General features: G+C 36.3%; 2 gene segments (V, D, J or C); both read left to right on the forward strand.

Annotated features, from left to right (window-relative positions):
- The window catches only part of LOC127634218 (Ig kappa chain V-V region MOPC 21-like), an 84,439-nt gene that overhangs the window by 11,570 nt on the left and 59,733 nt on the right, over positions 1 to 13,136 (forward strand).
- Positions 9,237 to 13,136, forward strand: part of LOC127634222 (Ig kappa chain V-III region MOPC 63-like) — a 37,255-nt gene continuing 33,355 nt past the window's right edge. Inside the window, 2 exon segments of the V gene segment in view lie at positions 9,237 to 9,321; positions 9,444 to 9,753. Of these exon segments, the coding sequence occupies positions 9,273 to 9,321; positions 9,444 to 9,753 (359 nt within the window).

The raw sequence follows: 13,136 nt of genomic DNA on the forward strand, positions 1-13,136 counted from the left end.
CAATGGTTCATTCCACCTGCGCTGTCCGAAGCTACGATCGCTAGTGTAGCGTCTCTTGCTTATTGCACTTGCTATGATGCAGTGCAGACAGCGTACACACGCAGGCATGTCACATCAAAAGTCAGGGCATCAAAAACGGAAATAAAAGAAGGAAAGAGAAGACAGAGAACGCCAAAGTCGACAGTATGTCACACAGTTTTTCAAAAAGAAAGGTAGCTTGCCCTATTCCTGTATTCCAAAACTTTCAGAGTTACTTATTTTTGTTGCTACATGACCTGCTTTTATCTAGCTAGCTTAGTAAAATAATTACTGAATTATGATTTACATCCAACAATAATAACATCTCTGCTGTCTCCGGGGTTATCATGTCTCGTAGACACAGATTCAGCCGCTGCTGCACACCCACGTCATCCTTCCCCCACGTCCCCCGTCCCCGTCTCAGCCGAACAAGGTGAGCCTGAGCGCGAAACTTCACGAAGATTGAAGCCTCTAAACATGTCTTATCTACTGTTTTCGCCACATGATGATAACTTTACAAAACAAAAAGTAATCTACACGCTTCAAAAATTACAAAATCAGTTTGCCGTGTGTGTGTCGTGTGTTCTGTGAAGTGACAGTGCTGCTGCTACGATCGATGCTGTCAAACTTGACGTTCTTAATGTGAATAAAATGCCCCAGAAAAAATAATATAAAATGGAATAAAACATGTGTCTGTAGTAACCATTGGCTATAAGGAGTTTACACAATAGATATTTTAATATTTTATATTAAGAAAACTAAATAGGCCAATAAAAATAATATGGTTAGAGGTAGAGGGAGCAAGGGAGCACAGTGCAGACACCATATTCAGAAACACTGTGTTTCTTCCCATGATGGACCACATAATCAATGACTTAAGGACCAGGTTTGCCACAACAGCTGAGATCTTGGATCAGTTTTCTGTAGTTGTAAAAATGGGTCAGTTACGTGATGATCAAATCCATTCTGTATGCCAGCCATTGATTTCAAAATACAACACTGATCTGACTTGTGAATTTGAAGATGAAGTCAGACACCTCAACTCTGTATATATGGCCACTTTCCCAGGGTGTCTGTCACCAATTGATCTGCTCAACAGCATTTACAAGATGCGGCTGCAGAGTATTTTTGGGCAGGTCTGCATAGTTTTGCGAATATTTTGCACACTGCCTGTGACCGTTGCTGGTGGCGAGAGAGCATTCAGTAAGCTGAAACTGCTAAAAAATTATCTGAGGTCTGCTACGTTGCAGGATAGACTTTGTCACCTTGCCATACTATCCATTGAAAGCAAACTGGCAAGAAAGCTGAACTTTGATGATTTGATACATGATTTTGCCAGCAGAAAGGCACGCCGCTGGGCCATTATAAAGTGATGTTGAACATAACTTTGTTAGACCTGGATAACAAACAGTTGATGTCTGGTTCAGTACTTGTTTAGGCCTGGCATTACTCCTGGTGTGTCTTGATTTTGAGCCCTTTTGGCCTAGCTAGTTTTATTCCTGGACTGATTTAATTATGGGTTAGTTCTAGCTGATGTTTCCTGATTGAGCAGTTTGACCCAGCTAAAGCTTGTTCATGTAAAGTATATGTCAATAGGTGCACATTATGTTCTGTTGTGCTTGCAATTGCAATTGAGATAATAAATGTTCTCCCTTTTATGTAAACAAGTACATATTTCTATATTTTTTTTTCTTGTTTTTGTAGGCTTTGTACTCATCTTTAGACATTTTAACTATGCAATGTGCTAAGTATCTTTTTTAAAGTATACTGGGCATGTTTATTGGGTTAAATTTTATTTGTAAAAAATGTAGGTGGCCCAGAAATGTTGGTTTCCATAGGGCCCAGAATTTCTGGCGGCACCCCTCTTTATCGGTTATATAATGTTGCAACTGACAAATCAGAATCAAACATTTCAGAGAGACATTCCTGTAATAATATTATATTTTATGTACACTTGATTTCCTAACCTGGCCTTATTCTGCTATACCTGCTGTGCTTTCCCAGCCCCAAGGGTCCCAGGGCCTGAATGGCTTCCTCTCTGAGTCTGAATTTCATCTACATAATGAATTCATGTAGAGGCTGATGAGTAGTGGATGCTCCTTGCAGTACCACACAAACAAGCTGGGAAATATCTGGCATCTAGCTATCTATACTTACCATTTTGTGAAACACTAACGTTCCCTTCAACATTAACGTTAGAGGGATAGATATGATAGATAGGGTACCTCTCAACAGGTTCACTAAACGCCTTGCTGCGTTCTATATTTCCCCCTATTTTCAGTTATTATCAAAGACAGAAAACACACACACACACACACACACACACACAAACACACACACACGCCATGCGATCATCTGATTCCCAATCTTCCCAGTTCCCTCCTTTGGAAAAATAAAACCCATTATATTAGGAAATCACAGTTAGTGAAAGAGAATGATAAGGGTGGTATCAACGCCTTGGACTTTGAATACATTTTTGGGGCATTTACGTGTAAATTGTTGAAATCATACTTACTCGATGTGATAGATCTCTAGATCTCTATTTAATAAAATACGTGGGCCTGAATTTCTTTTAAAATGTGATTGAGGTATCTAAGATTCCTATTAAATTATCAAACTTCCACAAACAACTTCTCCAATACTGTAAAATTATATTTACCCACAACTTTTCTCCCCATGGATCCACCCTATGGAATAACAGGGTCATTACAATTCATATGAAATCATTGTTTAAAAGTGATTGGTATGAGACGGGTATTGTGTTTGTGAATGATAAATTAGATGATAATGGTAACTTTTTGGAACATATTGCATTTTTGGTCAAGTATAATCTTAACCGCACTTATAGGGAATATAATAAGATGTAAAGCAATACCGTTACCAATATTACAGTTAATCCAAAACACATTGATGTATGTGAGAATAAGACTTTCACCAACCTTACCAAATCTAGTAATTAATGAATGTAATTTACATTACAGAAAATGTTATATCAAATGTATTTATATAACAAATTATTTTGGGATTATAATAGAGGATTGTGTGTACAAATTCTAAATATGAATGCCTTGTCCATAGATAAACCACATTTTAAATTCATCAAATGGCCCATTTCCCCTAAAGTCAAAGAGACTCACTTTAAAATAATTTATAAAATATATCCGGTTGCTGACTTTCTTAGAAAGAGGTTTAAATTTGAAGTAGATCCCTGTGTATTGTGAGGCAGCTGATGAGACTCTGGAACACTTGTTCTTTTTATGTCCTATGGCCAAAAGCTTCTGGTCTGATTTACATCATTGGCTGTCATTTAAGATTGATGACATCCCGATGTTTGACTTATCACAAATTCTCTTTTTTATGGATAATGTAGATTCATCCCTATCTTATTTGGTTAATATGATTGTCCTCATGGGTAAATATCATTCATTATAGTAAGTGGAGATATTTGAAGCCTTTTTATTCATGGTTTATAAATGATTATAAACTGTATTTTCCTCACTGAATAAGTAATGTCTAGTAAAATTGCAAGAAAGATGTGTAGTGATATATCCAGACAATTGTTTCGATAAATATCCACTTGTATGCTACATCTAAAGGATGATTTTATTGAAACATTTTCTTTAATATTTAAATTTTTTCCCAAGCCTTTCGATCTCGAGACTTTTTTCACGAGAGATTCGAAGAGATGCAGCCAATCAATACAGTATTTGGTCAGCAGCCAATAGCATTTGTTAACAGAAAGGACTGGGCCCCGCCCCTGAGTGTCAAAACCGACTCGTGTGCAGAAAACAACTCGCGCGTGTGTGGGACTTGTTAATTTGTGTGCAATCATATTTTTTGTGCTCGAGTTTGTGATTTGCAAGTTCTGCAGGTTTAAATTTTACGTGCGAGCTGTGTCATGGTGCTCACACTGTTGAAATTCACTTGCGCGCTGTGTTTATGTATTTAATGCCATAGTATATTATATTCGACTCTCCAGTGCTGGAACAGGGCTAAAACAAAGTGTGGATATCGGTCTGACTATACGAGATTGTAGTTTGAATTAATCACTTCTCTTTGCATGAAACATTGACTGCATTTATACGATAGCCTTTGTCAGTGTTAGCTAGCTAGCCAGCTTTATCAATAGCTGTTTGCTAAATTTGGTGGATGATGACAGAAGCTGTTTATAAAATAGACTGTACATTATAAATATGTTGACACAATTCAGTATTAATGTGATTTCATCACAACTGTTATTTTGATATATCGATGTTTTATAATAATAGATTGCAGTGGTGAATTCTCAGGACTAGAAAAGCCTTTTCTGCTGGCCTAACATGCCAAATAAATAAATGTTTTTCATCCTTTCATTCTCAATCACCTTTTTGCCTATGTATTTTGAATCACTTTCCCTCTTAATTAATCTACAAACAAATAGAGAAAAATTAAAAGTTTATCGCATCAGAATTTATTCATTGATGCTTACAAGCAAAGTGTGACAACTGTTTCACAATCGCATTCCCGAAGCCGAAGCAGCGCGTGAGTTTGAGCTCCACCCCTCAGACTTTCTACAGAATCCCTCAACAGTGTAAATGAATGAGCAACTAAAGTCAGATTCATCATCCAATCAGATTGATTTATTTGTTCTTGTGTGTGTGATCTTTAGGATATGTCCCAGTCAAGGCCTTCTAGCTGGCCTTGAGTGACACAATCACACTTTAAGTGATGTACATATTTGAAGAGCGTAAAGCACATGATCAAGCTGTCTGATCGAGTCGGCTGTCATCACTGCTGCTATTGCCGTTGAGAAAGAGATCCTTGTGGATTTAAAAACACGAGATGTTCTGCATGACCGTGTGATTGCTTAATTTATTAATCAGGAAAGGAGAGCTGATTTTCACAGAGTAAATTGGTAAGTGCTTTTACCTTCATATAGCAACATCAGGAGTTTTCTAAGTGTTAATTAGGCTGCTTGAGATTTCAGTGTCGGATCAAGTTTTGAAAAGTAGTGATCTCGGAAAGTCAGATTTTACAACTTCCTACTAGGAAAAGTGCAATGGATGCATCTTGAAGTCAGAATTACAACTAAGCTCTTAAAAGAGGTATCTCCTGTAATTTCAGAACCTCTTCTTAATAAGATTAACTCCTCGTTATGCTTAGGACATGTCCCAAGAAACTTTAAAATGGCAGTTATCAAACCGCTTATTAAGAAGCCACATAAAAGTCCCGTTTATGTCGAAAATACTAGAAAAGGTAGTATCCTCCCAAATATGTTCATTTCTACAGACAAATAGTATATGAACAATTTCAGTCAGGATTTAGGCCTCATCACAGTACAGAGACTGCACTTATCAGAGTTACAAATGACTTGCTCTAATCATCTGATCGCGGCTGCATTTCACTTCTAGTGCTTTTAGATTTTAGTGCTGCATTCGACACGATAGATCACGACATTCTCTTGAATAGGCTGGAGAATTATGTTGGCATTTGTGGAGTTGCATTAGCATGGTTTAGGTCATATGTAGCAGACTGCTGCTACTCTGTCTATGTAAACAAGTAATTGTCAAATCAAACACAAGTAAAGTATGGAGTGCCACAGGGATCAGTTTTAGGGCCTCTGGTTTTGTCCTTGTATATGCTTCCCCTGGGAGATATTATCAGGAATCGTGTAATAAGTTTCCACTGTTATGCCGACGATACCCAACTTTATATTTCTTCAAAACCTGAGTGTGTCAATGAAATCAAAGATTGGATTGCCAGAAATGTCCTTCCTATCGACCTTCTGCCACGCTATATTCCATCACGTTCATTACAATCTTAAAATTCTTATAAAAAATCTTATAATAGTTCCTAGATTATTAAAATCCACAAAAGGAGGTAGATCCTTTTCATATTTGGCTCCTAAACTATGGAATAGTCTCCCTAACACTGTTCGAGTTGCAGACACACTCCCTCAGTTTAAGTCTAGACTTAAGACTCATCTATTTAGCCAGACATACACCTAATTTATCCTCCAACCCACAATTAGGCTTCATTAGTTAGCATGATCTATAACTCTGCAATAAATTGAATGGCATCTGTGCTAATATTATTTTATTTGTTTCACTGTCTCAACCACGGGGCTCCTATCCTGAGGTCACCAGAACCGGCTGGATTCAACTCCATTAGTGCTTCTTGTTGGACTCCACTGCTACGTGTCTCTGAATGATGATGACTACATGCAGCCGGTGCCAGCCAAACATCACTTCAATCTATTATGATGGACTTCAGAGGATGAACTGATGCCAACTCCAACCATAAGACACGGGATACTTCATATGCCATTGCCTGAACCTTGGATGGACCACACCGAACCTCACCGAAATTACCTGCCAGGTTGAACTGCGATGCACCTCACTAATCTCTGCCTGCATCACCTCGGTCTATTGATGGACTACGATCTTGAAATGGAATATATAGCCTATTAATTGCCAACAAAAGCCTTCATCAGTCAATTAACAGGGACAATTGCATCTATGTGAACTTCTGCAGTTAATATAGGATGGACTTTAAAGAGATTAGTCATTAATCTTACAGTTAATACGCAAGGCTGATAGAGCATTTGCAGTTGTTGCCCCTAGGCAATGAATCAGCTACCACTTGACATTAGACAAGCGTCATCACTGTCTATTTTTAAATGTAGGCTTAAAACGCATTTTTATTCTCTAGTGTTTTGCAGTATTAAATGAGATTGTTTAGTCTTTTTTTATTTTTTTTTTATTAACGTATTGTAGATTCATCTGTACAGCACTTTGGTCAGCTTTGCTGTGTTTGAGTGTGCTTTAGAAATACATTTTACTTACTTATTAATACTGAGTTTTGAACAGTTGATTGAAACATTCATAAGGTCAGTATGACTGATGAGATCAGACTCAGTGTAAACTGATGAATATGATCGAAGTTCATCTCTCTATTAGTCAAACTCAACTGTCTCATTTCACACAATAAAGAGTCAAACAGTGAAACTGAGTTCAAATATTTGCATCATCAGGTTGGAGTGATTGTGTTCCTCTCAGTATAGAGCAGCTCCATCAGCAGATGTTCACCATCATAATACCATCAACACTTAAACAACATGTTAAACTCCTGTCTGCAAAACATCAGATTTACTTGTTTTCATTAAAGGACACAAAATAATCTTTGAAACATTCTCAATCATGCTGGATCCTGTATGTTTATATTTCAAAATCTGTTCATAAATTGATACATTTCCTGAGAACACCATATGTTTGACTTCCCTAATTTGACTTCATGATCTTGTTTCATAATGTCTCTGCAGGTGTTTTCATGCTTCATTGAGTGAAGATTATTTATAAAATGTGAGAGAAAGTCCTGATCTAACTAATGACACAAATAATATAAATACATCAACTTTTAAACAAAGACAGGAAACTTCAAATAATGTCATATTTTATTAGTTTATTGAATTTTGACAAGAGAAATCTGAAAGACAAAAGCACACATATACTTGTGTGAATAGAAGTCACTGTTAGTCTCCATGTGAGACATGAGTGAGAAGAGCAGAAGAGAATCCAGAGGATCTACTCAGAACACTGATCTCTCCTCACTTCTCCAGTGACTGACAGCTGCTCTTTCTGTTTGGCCTCACAGCTCACTGTGACCGCCTTCATCCACTCGTCCTGAGAGAGAGTCAGACTGCTGCTCCAGCTGTACAGACCGCCCTTCTCCAGGACCCCAGCACTGCTCTTCTCAGACCTGCTGCTCCCGGCCCACCTTCCAGCTCAGGCTCCAGTCTGAGGGAAGCCCTTGTTGGCCACACACATCAGTGTTGCTGTGTTCTTTGTGGAAATCTCTTCACTGGAGGGCGGCAGGACGCTCACTTTAGGACGAGTGATGCCTGACAAATACACAATAGACAACTTCAAAAGAAGAAAAGATTTATTTCTCCAGATTGAAACGAAATCAATTACATTAGTCAATTATATATTTTGAAGATCTTTAAAGATATCATTGAAAACTTTCAACATTAAACTGCAAGTTTGTTTCTTCATGTTGATCTGTTCAATCATATAAAGAACAATTTATTTCCCCAAAGACTCTGAATGACCAAAATGATGAAATGATGAATAAAGTTCACATATCTTTATATGTTTGCAGTTTGACTTACACAAAAGTTGAAGAATATTTTCCTTCATAAATTTCTCTTTCTACATTAAGAAATAACTATGAAAAGACATTGCCCAACCTCAAGAGAATAGAAAAGAAAATTCTGTACAATGATGAACTTTTAACAGTTCATTTGGTGAAAGAATTCCTCCAGTAAAACTTTATATGTTACATATTACATTAAGAAACATTTCATATTGAAGGAGCATTTTATGAACTCTTGATAATGTTCGTCATTTAAACACAGAGTCATTTAACATCTCCAAAAACTGAATAACATCTCACTTCTGTACCAGCAACAAATTCACATGTGCTGACAAAGTGTAAATTAAGTGTCTTTAAAGTTCACCTTCATTTCTTGAAAAACAGCCAAATTATTCAATCTGTCTAATCAGATATTATTAATAAATTATGAAATATAAATAATAAAAGTGAGAGAAATCACTGAACTCATATGTGTGTCAATTCAACATAAAACTGACACATTCCACATTATAAAAACACATAAAACATTAAAATGATGATTTGATGATTTACTTACTGCCAACATCCAGTCTGGTGCCGCTGCCGAAAGTCGACCACAGTGATACAAACTAATAGAACAACTGCACAAAAACCTCTGAGCGCTTCACTAACTGCACTTTAAACACATGATCACAAACACATCTTTACACAACACACATTCAAACATGATTCATTTCATATTGTCATCAACTACTGTTTCAAAAATACAATAAAAACATACATATTACATTCAGAATTATATACAACATGTTTATTACAATGTAATAACTCCTCTATAACACATTTGATTTAGTTTGATCTACTGAATGCTCATAAGATTTCCACAATGAACAAAAATCATTAGAATTTCAACCAATTGTAATTAATAACTAAAAGATAAAGATTGAAATGTATGAATGTAATTTGACATGTAATTGTTTCTTAGTTCTGCTGTTCTCCTGTAACGCTCACATTTTCTGCTGAGAGGAAACAGTTTTGAATGTCCCGCCCCTCTGATTAAAGCACAATATCAGACTGTCTGTTAGTCAGGACTGTCAAACCAACATCACTGTTCCTTCAGTTCTCACTCATTCACAGTAAAGATGACAGCACACGCTCTCATTATCTGCTCTCTACTGCTTTTCATTGCTGGTGAGAATCTGTTTCAGTGCATTTCACTAATATAAACTCAATTTAACTGTAGAAAGTTTATTATTATTATTATTTCTGTGTCAAAAATCTCTTGTGAAATAATATTTTATTTTCTGTTTCAGAGTGTAATGGACAGTACACGGTCACTCAGAGTCCCTCAATAACAGCTCAACCAGGACAACAAGTTCAAATAAACTGTAAAACCAGCAGTGATGTGTATAATGGTAATCATTTAGCCTGGCACTTACAGAAACCTGGAGAAGCTCCTAAACTCCTCATATATTATACAAACCGCCTCCAGACTGGAACTTCATCTAGATTCAGTGGCAGTGGATCTAATAGTGATTTCACTCTGACCATCAGTGGAGTCCAGACTGAAGATGAAGGACATTATTACTGTCAGAGTTATCACGTCATCAACAGTAAATGGGTGTTCACACAGTGATAAAGAGTCGTACAAAAACCTCCTTCAGTGAAAGAGGAACTACTGATACAGAAACAGTTTCTCTGAATGTTTCATTATAAATTGACATGGACACAAAGTTTTAGATTTTGATATTTCACAATCAACACTACATATGAAACTGGACGACACATTTTATTATAAAGGTCAATTCAGTCATTTTTGGTTGATGTTTTACTGGCTGATATGACACTAGTCTTAAACTTTACTGACACCTATCCATGTGAATACAGCATCATGCAAACATAAAACATTTGTTTTCACAGATGTCATATTTGAATGTAATTCATCACTTTAAACATTTGACTTGTTTCACCCCCTCAATTGGACAGACTCATATAAAGTGAGAGGTGATGTCACATACATGTTGTTCAGGTATTCAAATAGATTCATCTAGTGCTGGAGTCTCTTGTTTGATGGAGTGTGTGTGTTGATAAAGTGATTTTTCACGAGTGTTTTTAAGACAAGACTTGAGGAGAGTCGAGAGCACAGATATCAAAAATAACTCTAATAGAGAGACAATTCTTCTTCAAGACACTCGACTCCTCATTTCTGAAAATGGAAAAACACATCCAACAGAATAAAGAAGAGTCTCCCTCCCTCTTTCTTTCTATTCTTCTTATTTTAAACACACAATCACACACTTTCCTTCAATACACTCAGTCACACAGCACAATTTCACTCAATGTCAAAGAACTACAATTCAGTTCACAGTCAAACACTTCTTCCTCTCTCCATGGAAAGACACAAACTGAAGTCTCTCAGTAATCTGTATGTGGAGGGGACGTGGTCGTGTGTCTGTCATTGTGGAGAGAGGAAGTGGTAAGAGCATCACCTGGTGAGGACTGTCTCTAAACTCTTGTGTCTTATTTCAGTGAGACGGGCTTTAAAAGACCCGATGAACATCTGACCGGAAGAGAGAGTTTGAGTCACACATACAAGCACACGCACAGTGGAGAAACTGAAACACAAAATAAAACTTCTGTTTCTCCTTTCAGCAGCAGGTCACTGTAAATAAAGAAATGTATGAAGACTTGATGTTGAATAGAAGGACCACACTTGATCAGGAGACTTTAATCGTCATTAATGAGCATCGATCAGAACACTGCAGGACATTAAATCACGACTTCTTCAAAATCCTGATGAAGACTGAACTTTGATGTCTTTTCTGTGATGAATCATAAAAGCAGGAAAAAACAAGTATGGATGGAAAAGAGGCTTGTTGCTGTATTTATTGATCTGTGTTTAATACTGAGAGAAACAGTTTATATTCATATTTAATAATTGTGATGTAAATAGTTTCAATAATAATTGATGTAAAACTCTTCCATGAGTTTATTCATTTATTTTGGATTTTAACGGCCCGACCTGAGAGACAAATAACCCAGCGTACATCTTTGATCTGGAAGCACATATACATCACAGATCTAACAGGAATTAAATTCATATAAAACTTGATTCAATGCAACCTAACACAAACGTTCAAACAACCATTGAATATTGATCATATATTTGCATATCACTGAACAGAGTACAGAACAGATCATTACAAATGTGAAACCAGTACAGAGAGTTAATTAATAAACGAAATGATTTATAAAAATATATTTAAAATGACTCACATGAGATAAAGACTCCAGGATTCAGTCTTCAGTTTTATTTGACATGGAGCCGTTTGCTTCATGAGTTCATGTTGAGATCATATGATCAGCTGAATATTACTCAATAATAATCTGTAATTAAATGTTTCGAATGTCACTTGCAGAATAAATTGATCAGCACGGACTGTGAATAGCAGATTTCTTCAACAACATCAGAAACGGAGAACTTTTGCTTTTGTGTGATGCTGAATCTAAACCGGTGTCAGAACAATATCAATATAAATATTAATATTACTGAGTGCACTTTTCAAATTCTCTTCATTTATTAAAAGGCATTTGTTTCATTTTATTCATAAGTCAGTTTATTACATGTATATCTTTTTTCCAGGTTGAAGATTACACTTTGACCTTTGACCTTTTCCATCATGGAGGGCAGAGTGACGTTTCTACTCTTGTTTCTCATAGTGTTGATGTTCTCTATCATTATGAGGACTTTCCATAGACATAATGATTTTTATACTGTATGATCTATATATATACACCTCTAAACCTCACAGAACACTTTCTGCATTTTACATTTTCAATAAAACATTGTTAATTATGATTATTAAGCCATTTAAATTATGGGAACACTAGAAATGTCCTCATAAATCACATTTATAGCAGAATAACCTTGTAATTACCAGTTTGTAACTTAAAAAATATTCCTCGTAAATCACATACACACACAAACACACACACACACACACACACACACACACACACACACCTGTCAGAATCAAAAAAGACATTTTAACAAGGAATTAACACCAATTATGTTGATGCTCATCAGTATTTTAGAAGATAATCATTAGATATTGTGTTGATATTATCATAATGTTCTCGTTACTTTCTGTCCATCATTGAATTTAACACCTGATTCCAGATGCTGCGTTCAGTCACTGAACTTGATTTCACATCAGACATTTTTCATCCCTGTTCAATCAATGACTGAGCTGCTTCACTGTGGCACAGAACAGGCCGAAGACACAAAATGATCGAGGTGCTGCATGAGTTTTTTTGTTTTTTTCAGAAGTCTGCCCTCTTGTGACAACTGTGCGCCCCTGCACCCATATATTGAGCACTAGCGTTATGTGATTATATTATAATCGGATCATTATCATATGTGGACAAAATGAGTGAACAAATAACCAGATGATCAGGTGCACAAGGCAGGAAGTGTCACAATATAAAAGTTAAGAATCACAAGTTAGTGAGTGTTCATGTCTGTCATTGATGTTTATTTATTTAACTGGCATGGACACTGTGGGCTGTTTTTTGCTTGTTTAAGTTTAGTGCAAGTTAAATGCATTTTCTTTCAAATAAACTTCTATAGAAATATAAATCTTCTCAACACCCCGATCAGAGATTTATACTTGCACAAATAGGAAATATTTCACCTTATGTCGTAACCTACTTAATTTATGCAATCTGGCAACCATGTATGCGAGTGTGCGCACTCTCTCCTCTTCTAAAAAAATATAAAATACTTAGTGTTCAATAGTGCAATATTATGCTCAAAGAAATGTGAGATGCAGCTACTCCGTGTCGATTCATGACGGTGGGTTTGCTGTTTAGTGCCAAGTCTGCGAGCAAACCTTTTCAGTGACAAACTTAAATAAAATCCCACTAGATCTTTACATCATTCACACATTGAGGGGACACGCAAGAAAAACTACGTGAGAAAGGAAAATGTTGTTCTTCGTGTTATT

Source organism: Xyrauchen texanus, chromosome 41 (genome assembly GCF_025860055.1).
Source record: "Xyrauchen texanus isolate HMW12.3.18 chromosome 41, RBS_HiC_50CHRs, whole genome shotgun sequence".
NCBI lineage: Eukaryota > Metazoa > Chordata > Actinopteri > Cypriniformes > Catostomidae > Xyrauchen > Xyrauchen texanus.